This window comes from Cyprinodon tularosa, unplaced genomic scaffold, assembly GCF_016077235.1.
Source record: "Cyprinodon tularosa strain WSP-4 unplaced genomic scaffold, ASM1607723v1 ctg37, whole genome shotgun sequence".
NCBI lineage: Eukaryota > Metazoa > Chordata > Actinopteri > Cyprinodontiformes > Cyprinodontidae > Cyprinodon > Cyprinodon tularosa.
In genome coordinates, this window is record NW_024039085.1 from 370905 (window position 1) to 391520 (window position 20616).

The window sequence follows — 20616 nt, forward strand, 5'->3', positions numbered from 1 at the left end:
AGATATCATCCACTTCTTATTCTTTCCTTAACTTCCCATCTTTCACTGAGTCTCTCAGATAATCAGTATATATAGTGTAGTTTAAGCAAAAATGCTAAATCAAATTATTGTCTTTTCAATGATTGTAGAAGTAACAAATCCATGGTGTTTCTTTATAAAGCACAAGCCCGAGCCCTCAATCGTAACTGTAACCTTAGGTCTAACCAAGCGGCGGTAATTAAAAGGCTTTTTATATGTTCTGAAACCCAGCCCGCCTGTCTACCACAATACTGTGGTTTTGTCAGACCAGTTTTCTCTCCCACAAGAGGCTGGAAGAGGAAAACTATACAGTTACAATTGTTTTAATGATTAAAATAACACAAACTAAAATTATTCATCTACAGGATGAAACATTACAGGATAAACATTTTACCCTTGATGAGTATACCTGGAAAAATAGAAAATATTTTAGATGTAACGTTTAGATAAAAATCTAACAACTTGTCATGCTGTATAGAACCCAATAAATAAAGTAATAAAATACAGTTTCAATAGCAAAATGAACGAGAAACCTGATGACAACCCCTTTTGGAGTTTCCAGTATGTAAAATGATAAAGAGGTTAAATAAAAACATAAATTTAAAACATTGCGGCTAATTAATAAAGGGACTTGATCTGAATACTTGTTAAAAAGATAAAGTGCTTTCTTCTATTAAACAAATGACCTCCTGTTATATACTCGAAAGGTGAAGCACAACATATGTTATAAACTGATAAAAGATAATTTGTGAGAAAAGTAGAATTTATAAAATAAAGCATGTCTATTAAACAGAAGTATTGAAAATATGCTGTACAAAATATTAAATCTAAAACATATTTAAGATTTATGTGACATAATATTACAGTATTGTTGGTGTATGAAAAGAAAGCACCAATATTCAAAATTAACCGACTATAAACTAAAATGAAGAGGTTTGTAAGCTAAAGCTAACATCTGAAATTTGTTTTAACTTTTTTTGCAAAATGTGTATAAACGAGTTAATTAACCACACTTACTGGATTATGACATAAACCACACAATCTCATCTCTGTTTTTCCAACAGTAAATAGTTTTTATATCCAGTTTAGGAATGACACCAGTTTTCCTTTTCTTTTTATCTATGTTTGTTTTAAGTATTAATTGTTTGTACTTTGGTTAAATTCTGAACAGCTGAAATCTATATCTTATCTTTTTTTCTTTACATAGCAAGAAACGATGCTGACAACGCTACAACTTCACCTCTGCTGCAACCAATAAATGTTCTAGTTAGTAGAAGACTTGATGCGATAGTTGCTGGTGTCACATATATTCAAGAATGTTTTACCCAGATTTGCCAGGACACCAGCAGGCACTGTATCATTATAACTGTGGGTTCTACCGTCCTGAGATGCCTGGGCCTTTCGACTTTAGCCTACTTTAAATAGTCTCTGTGCTTCACTAGAAAGCCTTTAGTCTGGACCCTGCAATGAACTACACAAAATTGTTGGTGATTTGTCTTTGGTGCTCAAACAGGTCTTCCGTCTCTGCGCTGTAAGCATCCCCTGTAGAAAACAAAAATACAATAATATCAGAAAAACTTAGAAATCTGACTGGATGAAAAAAATAGAACATTTTCAGTCTTTACCTGCATGACAGCTGTACATATAAGCTCTGTGGCCATCATATTTGCATCGACATCTCATGACGTTGTTCATAAAGTCAGACTCAGCCATATCCAAGGAGGGGTTAACTTCCACCTGTAAAGCATGAAATTATTATTTGCTTGGTCTACTTTCATTGTGATAGTCATAAAAAACAGTATTTGCAAAAGACAGGAAAAATCAAAAGTCTTTGGAAAGACTAACTAGAGCTATACAGGCCTTCCGCAGAGACAACCTGCTACAGGTTGCAAAACAGTAAAAATTTTGAAATGGTTTTAACTTCCAGCAACACAGCTATACTAAACATACAACTAAAGCTGCAATGGAATAGTTTAGAACAAAGCATATTTAATATGTTAGGCATGTCAAGAAAAGGGTTAACTTCTACAGACAGCTTGACATGATTCATTGCTGGCATTCCTTCACTGGGAAAGTCATTGTAAGAAAACAGTAGTTTCACATAAAAACAGATCGGCTGTTAATAAACACCTCTCATGACTTGTATTGTTTTTATAGTCAATCTATTTCTCAGCTATAAACAGACGGCCTTGATGACTTTTCCATGCAGGTTTCCAGTTTGTAAAGATAAATACAATGTGGGGAACTTTTAAATGGACCTGAATCTTGGTCAGAAGATCAGAATAAAGCTTTTTGTCCAAAGTACAAAAAATGTTTGATTCTATAGTAATGCATTTAGAAAAACTGTCAGCAAAAGGTTTATCTCGCTTAAACTTTTGAGAGTCTTAGAACCTGGCAGCAACCAAAATATGCAATACTTTGTGCAGAGCATTGCTCACAAAATATTTAAACCCCAGTTTGATATTTGAGAGATGGGAACTGTGTAAACTATGGTTGAGGCAACATCATGAGGCAGGATATTTTTCTTTAGTGGGTAAAGGGAAATTGGTCCAAGCCGGTGTACCAAGCCATACCAGACCACACTACATTATAACACTTAATTTATAAAGCTCCTGAAAAAAAAGCCAACTGAATTTTAATTGATAAAAAAACATATTAAATGTGTAATTTTTTTACCTTTTTCATCATATACATTCATTTCACCGAAATGTGCAAAAATGCTCAATTTAATCTGTTAAAATTTTCCGAAGACTTTTAATTGTAAAGATTTGGTCAGATGTTATTCAACAACTATCTTTCCTAGACTAAAATAATGAAATATTTCTGTAAATTATTTTTTTTCCTCATGTTTAACTCTTTCAGTATCAATACCAGTGGTGAGGTACACACGTCGTAACATGTGAAAAGTACAAAACATCAAGATTCACTTGGCACTTGAAATCTGGACTAGATTTTTATGTTTAAATAACACTATTTAAATTAAATGGATTGCAACCAAGTGAAAAAACAATGTGACAAAGACTAGAGGAGGGATGCCCTCGACTTTACACTGCTAGTAAAGAAGCACAGGCCCATGCAATGTCTGGGCAGCAGTTAGGCCATTATTTCAGCTGTTTTTTGGAGAGCTGAGGTCCATTTAAAGCCATTGAGTAAATGAACCATTCTCTAGAAATGCAGATAAGGATGAAAGGTTCATTTTGATCTATATAGAAACAGGATGTTGGACTATCTCTCCCAAGAAGACAGACCATCTCTGACACACACAAGTGTAAGGATGCCTTTTCTGGGCTAGGGAAAAGCTATTTTCACAAATTTTGCATATAACATTTATCTATCATTATGTTGGCTCTATATTTGATTAAGTCAATAACAATTATTGTTTTAATATTCAATAGATGGAATTCATTTTCTCATTGATAGCCTGTAACTTGTTGCCATCCTTCATGCTGCTATTACCCTTTCTGTCTCTGGTGGCATTAAAAAAATAGTAAAGAAATCAAAAACGCTGATGGTCAATATGTTACATGGAGCTCTGTCATGTATGTTGTCTTTAGAGTCACTAAAAGCATTAATCTAAATGAACAAGATGTTACATATAGGTGCAGCAGATCAGACAGCTAAGTGAGCCACATAAAGAAAACCGATTTGAGGTCGCTGAAGACTCCAGACCGAGCAGGTTCACAAGAATAAAAATACTTAGCAGCCACAAAAACACAGCATGTGTTAAACCTAATCATGTTAAAAGAGGCGTTGATTTCAACCTGTAAAGAAATGACTTGATCCCTTGCTGTTCCCCCCCTTACTAGGAAAGTCACATTAAGAAAATAGTAGCTGCAAGTAAAATTGTAAGAGGGGCTATTATTAAACAGCACTGGTGAGTGGTGTCATTTTTATAGCCAATCTGTTCCTCAGCTATAAAAAAAAACAAAAAAAAAACAACCGGATGACTTTTCCATGCTGAATTCCAATTTGTAAAGATAAATAAAATGTGCCGAACTTTCACATGGACCTGATGCCTTAAAGGATTTTAATTAGGATTTCCATATATGAGCGTGTGACCATTTGAACACTGGCTTTTAACATGTTTCATGGAAAATATGAAACACACTGGTGGATCTGTCAGGAAAAAGTCATTGTAAAAATGTTTATACCATGTGCCAACTTCTTTATATCTTGCCAGACAAAACTGGCCACTGAAGACTTTCTGCAACATTTACAGGGGTCTGATGGAAAGAAAATTATAACATAGTGCATGGTTAAGTTCTTGCATGAGAGGAACGTGCGCCCCATCTCATACCACTATAACTCTGCAAAAATAAAAACAGTTTCAGCCTAAAAGCCAAGTCTGTTGCAATAGAGCAGTTATGAGTAAGCATGTTTATATGTCTGAAATCAGTCATATTCTGGGTGCTACCATACATGTTCTAATGGCGTGTCATTTACAGAGCAGCTCTGTAACCTGCTGATACAACTATTCTACTAATCTTGCCAAGGGATAATACTGTGAAGCTATTAACTCTAATAGCTGCTCTGTAAACTACTACACCCACTTTAAGTAAAGGTTCCAAACAGCTTCTGGTAGAAAGAAGCCAATATACACCAAAAACAGGATGAAAACTTTGAAAACAAAGCAATGCACCAACAAAAAGTGTCCCTTCATTTTTTTGGAGCAAATTACAGCGTTGGTCCTAAGCGTACCGTGCAGAAGGCATCTCTTAGCTGAAAGGAGGCAGTAAAAATAAAAACAGGGCAGGAGGAATTCACTGGTGGCAAATTAGCCGTTCCTAATGGTAAAGGGGAACTAGGTGCTGCTTTACTAAAGGAAGCCAATAGTTAATTTGGGTAAATTGTTGCATGTCTGGCAGGTTCAAGAGCAGGCCAGCTGTTTTTTTTCTTTGTAAAGCCTGTTGTTAAAGATGGTTGAGGGTTTTTTTTAGTTTAAAGACTCTTAACTTCTTCACTGCTTGGCTTGCTTTATATTTCTTCACGCTATGCTAAACTACTATAAAACAAACCCTACATAACATGTTTAAAATACACAAACCTACCAAATAATGCATACGCATCAATTAAGAGACACTGATTGTGTAGGGGCAATAATCATCAAATGAACCCACTAACTGACTGGGTGACAGCAATAATTAACTAAGGGGTTCATATGGTGAGTGTCACTGTGATTTGTCTCCCACAGCTTGGAGATAATTGGCAGCTTGTCATGATCTGAAGAACCCCATATACCACAGCAGCTCAGGGTTCTGACATGAAAACTGGAGATAATGGGATTGGAGTGCTTGATCTGTTTATGACTGCTAGTTGCAAAGACTTGAGGAAATAAAATGGGTATAAATGGTAGAGGTAGAAATAAAAATTGTGTTTTTGCAGTTTTAAACGGACTAGAAGAACAAAAACCAGTAAGTTATGAATAAGCAACCTGTAAAACTCCCTTTCTACCATAATATATAGTCCTCATTATAGATGCATGAGAAGCTGGCTGCTAACAGAACTTGCCTCATTAGAATCTAAACTGTTCCACCCTCTTGTAGCAGGAGAACATAACATGACCCTAAAACTGGCCTTTACACATTATACTCAAACTGTGGGTGTAGGAAAGTGCACTTAATTTTTCTGTTCGACTACTTTAAAGGGGAAGCAAAAGCACCATGACCAAAGTTGTTAGATTTACAGTTTCCATCCAAGATAGATACAATGGATTGGGAGAGTTTAAAAACACCTCTAACCTGGAAAATGTAGTCCCCTGGTCGTACATCTGTCACATCAACCCACTGACAGTCAATGTCATGGCGATAGGTGTCCCAGCAGCCAACAGAAATGCCTTGATCACCCATGTTGTAACAGGAGAACCTCTTCTGCATCCCTGTGACAAAACACATTTGTCAACATATTTGTCACTAACAACATTCCCAGTTTGGACAATAAAGGATATTCTTTATCAATTGAAAATGATTTCATGTTTGCAGCTTGTATTTTTTAAAATTTATCCACTAACCACAATAATTCATCAGTTGAACAAAGCATAGTATAAGTAACTATAAAAGAAAAGCACACCATTAGGTATTGTTCATATTCAACAGCAGATTGCAGAGGAATAGAGGACTTAGAATAGAGATTAGATTCAGACTACAGCAATTTATAACATGGCTTGAAAGCAAGAAGTAAAAATTCTGATTAAAAAGAAATAGGAGAAAATATTAACAATCCTTTTAAGGCGGTTTTGTCCTTTACTACCCATTAAACCAACTGATAAAGAAAACGGTTCAAATTGTATTAGAAACACTGAGAGAGTTAAGCTTTTGCAGTTGTCCCCTCTTGACAGTCAGATTTGCATTTAAAGACTGTGAACTTCTTCACTGCTTATCAAACAAAGTGCCAAGATATTTAGAGGAGTCTACAACCTCAACTTTTTCATTGTGCATTTCACTTGCTTCTATCATTCTCTGATTCTATCAAAAAATAATAAGAAGATCTTGTTTCACAGTAAGATCCAGGAAGTTATTGCTATACAATTCCACAGGGGACAGGTAAGGTCTCACCATGACCTGATTCTAAACCCTAAAGATAGAGGAAGTCTGTGTCATCAGAAAATTAAAAAAAAATCTAAAGTGTTTAAGACATTCTGAGATAATCGATGCATATTTAAAAAATGCTAGTGGGACAGGACACAGTCTAGTTGTGAACCTGCTCTCCAAAGCTTGAAACTAGACATGCGTCCATTTGAATGAACCCTCTGGACTCGGTCCATGAAACTGAAAAGCAACAATCTAAAACCTAGTCCGTTATTTCAAAGTAAGACAAACAGTGAGTAACTAAAATTTGTGGCTCTATTTCATTAAAATCAGAATAAAAATATGCAAGAAAAATTCTTGGATGTAATCTTTCTTTCTCCACGTGCTTTGACAATCCAAAATGAAAAGCTTAGTATCTTTAATCGCTTCACCAGGTTGTTAAGCAGACTGTAAGGGATCCAGTTTGCCATTCATTTAGGTAACCTCCATGTCCCCTGAGCTAATACATTAGCCACAGTGTGCAAATGTGAATAGTTGGAAGCTGAAATATTTAAATATATTTCCTGTCTCTAATATGAAACATGACTTCATGAACATTACCCTCAGGGCAGTATGTGTCCTCCAGACAGAAGCTGGCTTTGTGTCCCTCTGCAACCTTTGTGCCATTTAGCGTCAGCAGGTCGTAATGGGTGAACACCTCGATGCTGTGGTAGTGCCTGTGATGTCAGAGGGGAAAGTCCAGGTGAAAGTCTGAATCTGCTGACTGAGGGTATTTACATATCCAAACACTGGCTTCCTATGGCTGCTTTAGGCTATGACCTCACTGCCTGAATATGAACAGGGTGTCACCAGAACACCTCTAATAGAGGCTTGTTTTAGGGTCAGATTGGCTGGGCTATTTACTCTCTCTAAGTCAAAAGAGAGCTTTGAAACGTCCATGCATAAGTACATTGTGCTTTAGCAAACTGAGTCAGACTTGATTTTGCCAAAAACAGCTTGTCCCTTGTCTAACCTGCAGTTTTCTTGTCCATCTACCACTGCCGCAGACAAGCTAGCAAATTAGGATAGGTGACAACACTGTTTCTAGCTTTCAAAGAGATAACCAATGTAAAATGTCAAATAAATGGTACCTATGGTTATTTCAGCAAGCTTTTAGCATTTTTTCATTTTCCTGTCAGCCGGTTTAGTTTCTATCAAAGGTGCATATAAGTTACTACACATTGAGGAAGTTGTCATTGCATAAAGGAAACTTTTTCATTTTCTCCCAAAAGACTATTTGTGAAATATTTATCAAGAAGTCTGTTAATAATATTTTTTGTATAAATTTGTGATTTTTCTTTCTTTTCTTAATCTGTGCTATTATACAGCGGAAACTACAAGTGTTGATGGTAAGGCAGGGGAATGTGTGATTCTTTGTGGAAGTCTTCATATAATTTGAAATTACCCACACTTTGTCATAACCAGAACTGAAATGTATAAAAACCAACCCAAAAAAAGTGTCCCAGTGAATAGAGTAGTGAAATTAAACTATAATGTAATGTAAATCCATTTATTGTCCCACAATGGGGAAATCCACTCTCTCCATTTGACCATTCCATAGCAGCTCCGCAGGAATATTTGGTGTAAGTCCGTCTGAATTCATCGAATTCGAGTTTCACTGTTAACATTTGTAAGTTAATGCATTGTATGAGAGAGATGAAAACTGTGATGAAGAGACATCTGGAGATGTATAGTACAGGTCTGTGTGTATTAGAAGGAGATTTAGCAGAACGTTGTGATCTTGGCTAATGGAGAATTCATTTATTAATTCATTCATTTATATAATCTGTTACACTTACAGTAGTTTTGATCCAAAAATAATGTTTTTTACATCAAATGATTTTTCTTTTATTGTTTTTACTTCTGTAACAGTGTAACCGCGACACTTAAAACTCTTGCAATTTATTTCCCACTTCTTGGCTTTTACTGATCCTTTAATGCTGCTGCTCAGCTCTCATTCAGCAGATCTTCGATCCTTGAACCTGTAAAGTTTTTTTTTCTTTGTCTTCAATGCCATTTCTATGAATAAACTCCTTTTGGTAGCAGGGGAAGTCATAGCCTTACGACTTATATGCAGTGTTGTGCCTGAACGCGTTCATTGAACGAAAGTTCATGAACTCGTTCATATTTTGCACGAACGTGAACTGAACGTACTGTATTACTGCCTGATGAACGTTATTGTGAACTCGTTCATTCTGGTGTCTGTGAACGGCACGCTCTCTCAGTTCAACTCCGTTCAATAGGTTGCCAGATTTCTATAGAGTCCTCCAGGCGAAACCCCGGCTAAATCACACCGTAAACAGGCTTTAATATGTAGCGGGGAAAACACCCAATCTGGCAACACCAGCTACCAGTGTCATAGCCTACAGCCGCGTGCGTCATCAAAACAAAATGCAGCGTGGAAGCCACAGCAGCATGGAGGCTACCGTGGATGCGACAAAGCAGCAGTATGATCACTTAAAACAGGTTTATGACCAGGTGGTCGGTGAGGATGATCGCAACAATCTTACATTTCTCTGCAAACTTTCCCCGCCGGCTTTCAGTAAAAAAATCCGCACTTAAATCTGCCTGGTATAATTTTCCAGGATTCCAGTATTCCTTTTTAGTATGTACTGAAATGGAATTTCAAATGGAAAAATAATTAAAAAAAAAAAAACATTTGCACCTTAAAGACTACTTTCCTGTTTTTCTTTTAATAATTCCTCATAAAAAAGACCATTCAAGCAGCACATTTTTCCTGATGTTTTTGAGAATATACTGTAGGGGTGAAAGCTGCAGCTGCTACTAGTGTGAAGTGAATGGACAGCAACAAAGCGTTAAAGCAACAATGGGGAAATGCTGTCCCCTCGATGCTAATGTAAACCCTGGTTGGATAAGGATTCAAAACTGGATATGAAAATGAAATCTGACGCACAGTTTCAGTGTTACAACTGATAAAATAATTGCTGTCTGTGGTTCTACAGTAGGCTATGATGTAATTGAGCAATATATGAAAAAAAAAAAAAGAACTATGAACTAGTTCATTTTTTGGAACTGTGAACTTAGTTCAAAATTTTGAATTATGAACTATGAACTGAACTAGTTCATTTTAAAATGTGTGAACTGAACTTTGAACTAGTTCACGTAGAAAGAGAACTTTCCCAACACTGCTTATATGTAGCCTTATATGGTAATAATAAGGCAAGAAATATGCTGAATTACATTTCTTGGGAACATGAACTCACTTATGGCCAGGTGGACTGCATCAGGTTTACGAGGATTATTTACAATCATTGACGGAAGCTAAGAATGTTTGTTAAATCCGATGTGGCGGATTCGTAAGAGCCAACTGCAGGAGAAAAAAGTAAGAGAAAGTTAGGTCAAGAATGCAAAAATGTTGCACAAGGCCCACTGACTCTTTAAGAGGTACTGAATGACAAGAAAAAAAAGTATTTGTTTCAGCTCAATGCTGGTCTTGTTGGATAAGTGATAATATGTCTTGAATAAGATGCCATAACCGCAGTTTTAGACATAGTAGATGATATTAAAAAGCAGAACTAATCAGTTCCAATGTTCATATTAATCATTTAAGAACAGATGCAGATTTGGCTTTTTTAGTCCATTTCCTAGAAAAACAGGGAACCAGATTGTTCCACCCCAAGATTATTCACCAATAGACTGTCACCTCCACCTACTTCTTAACTGTGAGCTCCTACCTGTGACACTGGTGCCATGTCCAGCTTTCTTTAGTTGCCTTGGGTCTAAAGTCGGACCGACCGAGGTTCATAATACGGGAAGAGAAGCGCAGGAGGCGTCGGTGGCCATAAGGCCAGTTCATTCTGGCAGCAGATGATGACAGACAGTTCTCTTCATGAGCACAAGTTAGCAAGTGGAGGGGTCGATCTTCTAAGTAGGTTGTTTCCTGGACTAACTGGGCATCTACAACAAGGTCCGGAGCAGCTAAAAGATGTAAGATGAAATATATGTTGAAATTGTGGCAGCAGAAGAGAAGAGACATCGTAAGGTTTGTAAAAAAAAAAGGTTTAACATACTCTCTGAGCATCTAACCCCAGCAGCCTTGGCTCCTCCTCCCCGAGGGCAGTGGACATGGTTGTTGCGACGACATTGCTGGATGGAAAACTCTGTTCCCACACAGTGAGTCCCACTAAGTATCACTTCACTTGCGTTTGCATTACCAGACCAGTACCAAGTCTCCTGCCAAAGTAATAGCATGTTAAAACAACCAACATGAAGAAGATCGCCATGGCTCATTATTTAGAGAACTTAGAAATGTCCATTCTCCAGGAGGTAAAGTAAGTCTCATTTTGATAACTAAACATGTTCATGAGATTTTGACAATTCCAAGAGATCAGATGTTTATATATTGTTGTGCGAAGGAGTTCTGCTTTATAATTCTCATAGCAGAAGCCTTTAAAACTTTTAGAAAAGCTGGCACTTTTAAGAGGAGTTGTAACAGGCTGAGTATGTTACCTGATGAGCACTCGCAGCAAAACCCAGGCCGAGCTGTCTGCACACCACCATTGCTTCATTGATCCCCCAGTTTTCACTGCAGACAGCGCCCCAACGCTTACGTCCCCCGACCTCCATCAAAACTTCTACACGTCCTTCTGAAGAGGCTCTACCACCCGCTAGACGCACCTGAACAACAAGGAGATTAGAAGATCTAATGGGTCACACACACTTCTGACTGGCATCAAGAGAACTAATGATCTAATTTTTATACCGTTTTCTCTGCACCGGTCTTGGGAACATTACAGCGTACTGAAGCATCCTGAGTGTGTTTGAATGTCCAAGGTTGAACTTCCTGGAAGAAGCAGTCCAGTATAGAGCGCTCTGTCCCCATACACTGTACATTGTTCATATGAATAGGTCCTGTACCTGAAAATAAAAGAAAAGATGTCAAAAATGAGAAGAATGTGTGTAAGAATAATGTACTAAAACAACTCGACAGCTATATATATTTTGTGTCTTGTGCCATCCAATGCAAACACAGTGCTGTAAGAAAAAAAAAGGTGACACCTTTAACATCAAACAGTCAATGAAAAGTTTATATCTGTCATGACAAAACAGTCCTGCAAGCCAAACATGTCAGCAAAAACATCTACTTTAGGCATCTGTCATACCTCATTACCACCATTCTTTTTCTTTGAGCACATCAACAACAATCACATTATGTGTAGTCTGCCACCCTGAGTGAGCAAACAAGGCCAAATGTGTGTCAGCTTTACAAAAGGCTGACTGGTGTGTGTTAAGATCGAGATAATCTTTTAATAATATAGACAATGATGGGCGAAAAGGGTCTTTCAAAAGCAGTGGTGTAAATGGCTACAGGATGTGAAAACACAGACCAAACAGCAGCTTTACTATTTCCTTAAAAGGTTGAAAAAGAAGAACCTGCATGGCAGCAAACAGAGCAGAAATCACACAATCAACAAGATAGAGAAAAACCACAAGAAAAGGGGGGTGAAGAGAGATAACAGAGTCTAGATTGCAGCCTAACTTGATTTGGTTGTGTGATGGTTTTAACAAATTGTAGGTTAGCTTGCAGAGTGGTCATCATGCGTTGGTTCACACCGTGTGTATAAAAAGTACAGATCTTCCCCACTTCCACATTTATCTGCCACAAATTTGATCTAATCTCCCAATGTTTAACTTGTTGAGGGAAAGGCTCATGAGAGAGATCCTCAGAATCAACTGTGGCATGATCTGTTTAAGCCTAACCCTAAAATAAATCCACAGAAACCAGCCACACATGCTTTGATATTCAAACAAACAAACAGGCATGAGGGTGCCTTGGTCTCATTTGTAACCATTGGACACTCTGTGTACCTCGATGGCAAAATTACACAGTACAAATAACACAGTTGGTTTAAAAAGGAAAGAGAGACATTTTTGTGTCATTTAATTGAGTGTTCATGATGATGATGATGATGATGATCCTAAACTGAGTATGTACTGGAAAAAGGCTTGATTATTTAAACCTTTAGAAAAAACAAAGAGAAGAACATGTTTTAATAAGTACTATTTTCAATATTCTGGAGAATAATAAATATCTTGAAAAAGAAAATGTTTTATTATAAATTGCGTTCCAGTAAATATTGTGCAATGTCTTTGATTTTTATTTCCCCAGACATGATCAGATATGAGTTTTAGTAAATTGGATAAATTAAACGTTTGAATAAGCCTGTCCCTCTCCTGACATTTAGACGATTAAAGCCCACCAGGATTGTAACCACATATTCAAACCTTAAAATGTATAAATGGTAGCCTATATGCTAACATTTTCTATTTTAGTAGGTGTGATAAATGTGCTATAGTAAAATAAATAAAAAATAAATAGTTTATATATTCAAGTGTCTTGTTAAAAAAGGGTCTTTGTTGATCTACTAAGTATGAATGCTTGCCAGTCTTTTTGTCTTTTTGTATGTTAATAAAACTACATTATACAATTTGAAAGTTTCCCAAAGCATAAATTAGCTCATCATGCTCAGGTGTGTTTCAATACTTGTTTTGGGCTTCTGAACAGCTACCATCAGCTGTACTTCCAAATCGCTTAAACTATTAAAGCCTGAATATTGGATATATTGCTAAATTTAGAAAGCTAGCAATATCATAAAACTTTCAATCCCAAAACATTAGTGAGAATCAATTTATCTTAACTTATTATAGGGTCTATGTTTTAGGAACACTAAGAATAACGATAATAAAATATGTTAATCACACATTAATTACCTGCTCTCTTGTGGCATTCATGTTTAAATTTCCAAAACAAATGTATGTAGTGAGTTTCCTAATGTTTTGTAACTCTACTAATCTCCCATTCAAATGTTCCAAATATGTTTTCGTCTTTTTTTTAAACTTAACTAAATTTGGTACAATGTGAGTAATGGAAACTGATGTTAATGGAAATGATATATCACAGCAGTTGTGCATTATAGGCTACATGCTATAGACGAGGAGCTGTGATAAGACCTTGACATTAAAGTAGCAGGGTACAGTACTGTATATGTGAGCTTTCGAATGAAAAGCAAACAAGGAGCTTCGTTTTTAGCTTTAACTAAGTATGTAATTAGAGGGTGGCTGTATGCTTCACTAGCCTCATCCCTCCATGATAGCAGACCCATTCGTAGAGATATATAATGTAAACCATTTTTTTATGTGCATATAAAGATTTTCCAATTTGAAAAACTAATAATAATAATTGCAAGATAGTTGGAGTTAAGCAAGGGACAATAAACTGCGAGTAAACCAGCTTTAAGTTGCAGTTTAAGCTGAAAAACTTTCCAGCATAATATACTACCTGCTGTTTGAAGTTATTTTAATGAGATGACAGACAGACAGACAGACAGACAGACAGACAGACACAGCTATACTTATTCCCATGTTGCCTCACAGTTCCAGTCATCTGGCTCTCAGAGGGCTTACACGTTTACAGTTGTGATAACAATTTGAATTTATAATCCCTTTCTCTGACATTCCTTTATAAGGTATAATGTTTAAACAACTATGGAGTTTATTTTTATTCATCATATGGACAATCGAGTGACCCAGTTATACTTGGGTGCAGAAATTGCAGCTTCTGAGTGCAGCAGTTGCAGCTGGAGTGGAAAACAACTCCCGATGACAACTTCTCTCAATGCAATACCTCAATGCATTGACACATGTGCTGCGATGAAGATTTTCAAGGTATTGAGATTAATTGAGATTGATCTCACAGTGGAGAAATTCCCTTGTCACATCAGCTCAATATATAAGAGGGTGCCAAAAGGAGGAAAAAGTGCATGGGGTATATACAGATCATCCACATATGTAGGTTTAGACTTTATCATATTTTTGCGTGTTCAGTTTTGATGTTTAGTTTTTTACTTGCGGTCCTTTCAGGTATTTCCTTCTAAATTGCTGAATACCAACATGTAGAGAATGTATACGTTTTTGAATGTATCATTCAACATAAAGGTGCCAGGACAGTTAACTACTGCTCATAACCCTTTAAACAGAAAATAACTTCCAAATAAAAACACAAATAATTAAATAAACATTTGGTAAATTAGACTTTAGCTGGTTAATCAAAAAGTAAAGAGGCAGAAATGGCATCTACAGAAATAGCATAAAATTGAATTGGCTTTGATCATCCAAAATGCTGAAGCAGTGAAACATCATCCCACATTTCATCCTCTTCAATGTAATTTAGGACTACACCCTGGTAGCCTGAGACATGGGGAAGCTGTTCTCCCTCACATATCATAAGGGTGGGGACACCACTGAAACAGCTGGATACTGGCTGTAACTGTGGGTGACACAGGAGCTGGACATTTCCAGTTGAAGAGTGGAAAAAAAAGCATTGGTGAGTAAATGAAAAGCTAGCTTAGATCTTACAGGATTTCATCTCTGGGTTGAGTTGCTAAATACTAAAATAAACCACCATAGTCTTTTTGTTAGAGTGTGAGTGCTCATGCACATGTGTTTGGGCAGCTGGTACCACTGGCACAAAACTCACATAATCACAGCTGGAGATAGAGCAATCAACATATTTGCAGCTCACAAGGTAACACACCTTGAAAAAAAGGCAAACGCACATGCCAGGACATTATCTAATCAGTCAGGGCAGACGGGTGCGGTGTCTGCAATAAGCAAAAGATAAGCAAAAGTCTCCTTGTTCTCCCTAGAATACCATGATGCGCAATAAACATATTTGAACCACCAAACTGCTTAGAACACCTGGTATAGATATATATTTATCAGAAAAGCTCCAAATGTCTTTTGAGTGTATCTGTCTTACCTTGGCCCATGTATGCTCCGTGCAGGGCGTCCTTGGCGGTACCAAACCCAAGCTCTCTGCACACAACACTGGCCGCCGTTCTGTCCCACAAGCGATCAACAATTGTCCCCCATTTCCCATTTCGTAGAACCTCTACACGGCCTTCACCCAACCTGGGACCTGCCTTGAGACGCACAGGCTGTACAGGGTAGAACATTTAGATTGAGATTCCTTTCTTTATAGAACAGAAACTGAAACAGAGACAGATAGTTCTAACATGGATATAACTCTTTTAAATCTTACCACCACTGGATAAGGAGCCTGGGGTCTTCCTGAGGAGATGCGAGCAAACTGAGGTCCTGGTATGCACTTGGCCACTGCAAATTGGCCATTTTTACATGGGGTTGGACTTCGGGGGATTGACAGCTGAGCGTGGCACTCTGATAGAGTGTTTTCTGTGCCCAGACAGTGCACCTTCTCTACCCAGAATCCTTTCTTTTTTGCCATTTGGCTTAGCCTGGAGAAACAAAAAAGATAGTGTGTTATATATTTAAGCTCTGGACAAGATGATGTCCCATTGGTTAGATTTTTAGCGATGCTAATGTTTATTTCTTATTATTACAACAGATTATTTTTAGTATGGTCCTTTTAACCACAGAATATAATCAACAGTGGTGTAATCAAATCAAGACGAATGTATCCAAACCAACGTTCCTTTATTGGTGAAATAGTGCCTGTGCTTGTAACTGTGATTAACCACATTTATTTCAGGTAGGTTTTATTGGGCTTGATTCCGCCTGATGACCACAAGACCTATAGACTCAAGAATTAGCATTGTCCGACAAGATTAAGTAGAGTACACAATCTCAAAGGGCAACATATCCTCACCAATATAAATTAGTTAAATTCAGTGAGATCAACACATTTTTGAAGAGGGTAACAGCTCACCTCTAAGGCTTTTAGACTCAAGCAAATCACAGTAAGAACCTTTTTGCAAAAATGGAGAAAAAAGGGAAATGGCAAATCTACCTAGAAGTAGCCATATATATAGCGAGAGCACACAGAAGTGCCCAGTATAACATCTAAAGGATTCTAAACCAAATTGGCCTCAGCTAAACTCAGTTTTCAGGATTAAACAGAAAGAGACAGGGAGGGCAAAACTTACATAAATGGGAGCTTGCTTTTTCAATGTCACTCCATTGTAGTGATTTATGGATCATTGCATAATGAACAACTTCCCATATACAAATGGATAAATCAAGCTTTCAATGGTTGAACACAGCATTAAAGAGGTGATCATAATGCCTTCAGGGTCTTTCTTTTCTGAGGTCCTTTAGACACCAGGAAAACACCCTGTAGTAGAACCAAAACTTGCTGGAGGGACAGCATATATCTATTCTTGGCTTTCCCTAGCTGACTAATTATATGAGCAACTAACTCTTAGATGAGACATTTACTGAATGGATGGAATTTTACCAGCAAACAACAACAAAGTCCACATTTACATCAGTAGAGCTTGTTATAGTTTAGCAAAACAAAAACTGAAATCTAATTAATTTAATTTAAATTAATTGAAACAGATCTAAATCAGGACTCCATGTATCCCATGCTATTCATCTTTGAACATGTAGTTGTTTTAATTACCTTGTTGAAGGATCTTTAACCTTGTTATCCCATATTTTCCTGAAAAGAAACAAAACCAAAAAAGTCAAAAATTATGTTAAATATTTCACAGTTCTGTCCTCTTCTACCATGACGTACTTAGGCTGTTGTAGAGTCAAAAGTTATTAAGCACAAAGCTGTGAAATGAGGACTTAGTTGTGTAGGACCCACTGAATCTAAGAATTAGGATCAATATATAACATGAGGCCAACATTATATGCATACCAAGTATGAAGGATAAAAAATAAAATAAAAAACCACCTAATATATTCTGAACTGTAATGTCACCATCAAAACCACCCATGCAATCAAAAAAAAATGTTGCATGCCATTTCAGCGAACCAAGAACAATAGACAAACAAAAACTGTGTTACCATGAGGGAACTAAGCAGTAATGTTTGGGCTGGCTCAGTTCGGATGGCATTGAGGAAATCCCTCTGTTCAACCCGCAGAGACATAATGTAACAAAGAGTACATGCTGCTTGGCCCAGGCCAAGTCATCCGCAGACCACTGCAAAGGCCATATTCCTTCTACAACAAAAACATGATCTAAATTAAACCGATACACATGGCTACAGGCAAGCTACCACTGTCGTGATGTGGCTTGTACCAATACTTTATGTGGGACACTATATTTCTTAAATGTCAAATATCTTATCTGCCATAACAAGAGAAATTAACCTACATTTCACTGGAAAAGATGATGTATTAAAATTAATGCACTATTTTTCTACCACATCTTTCAAGAACACTTAAACGAAATGTTTACTAAAACTCAGTATGCTGTTTTCAGTAGCTCTCCCATTTTGGAGAAACAGACACATCTATGTGTATCTGAATGAAAGCGAAGGCGGGTCAATATTTGCATTGCTGACATGAAACTCAGCATGCTCCTGTAATAGTCAAAGCACAAACCTTGAAAAACAAACTGAGGATGTTGGAATCAAGAGGCTCGTTGTCCATGACCTAATGTCCTGTTTGACAGCTGCATGAAGTCATGGATTGATGAATGTACACTTTCCAGAATCATATAACCTATTTCCGTGAAATATGTGCTGTCCTAAAAATATGTGTTTTTAAAAAATATTTTAGGATGGTTTCATATTTAGCAAGCCTTTATTCTACAATCATCTGAGCTATGCATTTACTCAACTAGATATTTTATACCCAGTTGCCTCATTTCTTTTTTGGTCCCATTAAAGTACAAATGCAATTACAAAAACCATAATGCAGGCCAAAACTTTGATTATTTCCAAATGAAATTAAGACTTCTGAATCAACCTAATTTAAATTAATTCGAAACAATGTTAGGGCTAGCCTAGAGAAGTTCGATAAACCTCAAGCAAACTGTGATTGTTTGGAGCTCTGAATTTATCCTTTACAGTGTCTTAAATTAGTCTTATAAAATACTCTAATGTGTCTGTCATGTGGCTTCACAACAGTGGTTTATAGAGAGCAGAGTGTGTATGTACACTCCTGATGAGGCAAACATGTCTGACTTGTTTGTGACCTCACCACAAACAAATCAGCTAACCGTTCTTCCTTTTCAGAGAGCAGGCTGTAAATGTTACATCCTGGTCTTTCATTTGACTAAACTACAGGTGGTTTGAATTTAATACATATTTGCATATACCGGTAGTTGTAACAAAGAGAATAAATTTGTCTGAATTCAGTTTTTGTTGGAGCGTCAATGAACTGCACTAAGACAGCTTACTGTCTGGGCTTTGTTTAAAAAACGTCTCTGTAGGATTTGTTGTAACAAAGATAAATAAAGCTTAATAGTTGATTAATACATAACAGCCAGGTGCCTGAAATTCTACATAAGATGACTCACTTTCACCCAGATTACCAATTTATTTCTAAAATTATTTGCAGTTTGCTGCATTAAAAACTGTGTAAAAAGATTTACATGTATAAAAACATGCAAACTAAATATATGTGCAAAGCTGATCTACTAAACCAAGTAGGCTTGTCCCGATCCGATACGTGGATCGGATCGGGACGCCGATATTGGCAAAAAAATGCGTATCGGCAAAGCATGTAAAATGCCGATCCAGACTGCCGATCCAGTTTTTTTAAAAAAATCCGGTCCGTATTTTCCAGTTTTGCCGATTGAAACGATCCATTCCACTATTTTGCGCCAGTGTTTCCCTGTTTTGCATTTTTATTAAAACTTACAGTAATACTTGCACCTTTAACTGTTTACGGTTTTACTGTTCACTGTGCAATTTCAGATTGCTATTCATAATTTTGTCCAGTTTGTGTTTATCTCTTAATAAACAGGTAAGTTTGTTGTTACCAAGCATTGTGTTTCATTCAGTCTCACCTAATTTAGCTGGCTAGATGTTATCAAGAGTACTAAAACCCTTTTCAACATGAGTCTTACAACTAAGGCTAAATACTTTAACTTAAACTTAAATACATGGTCGGATAGGCTGGTATCGGCCAGTATCGGTATCGGATCGGAAGTCCAAAAACAATATCGGTATCGGATCGGAAGTGCAAAAACATGGATCGGGACATCTCTAAAACCAAGTGCCTATCAAATTATATGTGTAAGAGGAAAGGAAGCACAAACACTTCTGTCTGTGTCATCATCAATATGCAGAACACAATGCTAATGACTAAAACTTGTAAAATACCGGTAGGAGGATATTTAGCACTGCTATATCTGGCACGTTTGAAAGACATCAGAAAGCAGGCATTTGTACAATGACAGGCATTTGAGATGGAGACTGTGCACAATTGAATAGATTTGGACTGCCTGAAATAACAGCAGGTAAACGTATTTTGTAGGGAAAACAATGTCTACGTGGGACCTATTATTTGCATTTTTTCCTGCTGTAAATAAATGCAAGCAGACAAAATGAAAAGCAATATGACACAATAAAAAAACAACAACAAAAAAACTATAGCATGTTTAAGACAAACAAAACTAAACATTAACAACCACCAAACCATCAGAGAGCCTGTAAAGAATAGAGACACTGAGGGAGGGGACAAAGAGAACTCCCCTATGCATGCTTAAAATTTAGATCTTGAGCTTTATCTTTTCTCCGTGTTACTCTACTGCCCTATATGGAGCAGATTATATTGTATTACCTTGGTTTGCATTAGTTTGGGTCAAGTGGGAGTTGTGCAGGAGTTGGTGTAGGTAAATACAGCTGGTTAAAGCTAGATTCCGCTGTAGACCTAATAGTGGCTGCTTCAATAACTAATGTCTATCAGGAGGGGTTACAGGGCAGAGAAGACAAAGTCAGCCTATTTTAACCCTGTAATGCCAAATGTATCATATTTGATACATACGGTTTCTGGAATGTTTTGCGTCTGACACCTTTTGCATAATTTAATGGTAAAAACTTTGCTCAAACTCCTATTGTACACAATCAGATATACCTGATAACAGAGGGCAGAAGACTACACAAAAAATTATCTTGACTTATCGCATAGTAATAAATTATTAATATCAAAAATGTATTTCTATTTTTTCTTTTTACATATTTTGTTAAAAGGCAAAATAAGGACTTCAAACCAAAAAAAAAGTAATTTTCTGTTTTGTTTTATTCTTGGATCGGGCTTTAAAGGGTTAAGGTTCTTTTATTTTTAAGGTACATT

At 36.9% G+C, this 20616-nt stretch overlaps 1 protein-coding gene across 1 annotated transcript in view; it reads right to left on the minus strand.

Annotated features, from left to right (window-relative positions):
• Window positions 1-1092: 1092 nt before the first annotated feature.
• The window catches only part of loxl4 (lysyl oxidase-like 4), a 30704-nt gene continuing 11180 nt past the window's right edge, over window positions 1093-20616 (minus strand). The window contains exons 5-15 of the mRNA XM_038296451.1: window positions 16984-17022; window positions 15643-15856; window positions 15361-15538; window positions 11305-11459; window positions 11052-11219; window positions 10613-10775; window positions 10277-10520; window positions 7143-7258; window positions 5757-5893; window positions 1644-1755; window positions 1093-1560 (exon numbers count right to left, since the gene is read on the minus strand). Coding sequence (XP_038152379.1) covers window positions 1490-1560; window positions 1644-1755; window positions 5757-5893; window positions 7143-7258; window positions 10277-10520; window positions 10613-10775; window positions 11052-11219; window positions 11305-11459; window positions 15361-15538; window positions 15643-15856; window positions 16984-17022 — 1597 coding nt within the window. The 3' untranslated portion in view covers window positions 1093-1489. The remainder of the gene's footprint in view (window positions 1561-1643; window positions 1756-5756; window positions 5894-7142; window positions 7259-10276; window positions 10521-10612; window positions 10776-11051; window positions 11220-11304; window positions 11460-15360; window positions 15539-15642; window positions 15857-16983; window positions 17023-20616) is intronic.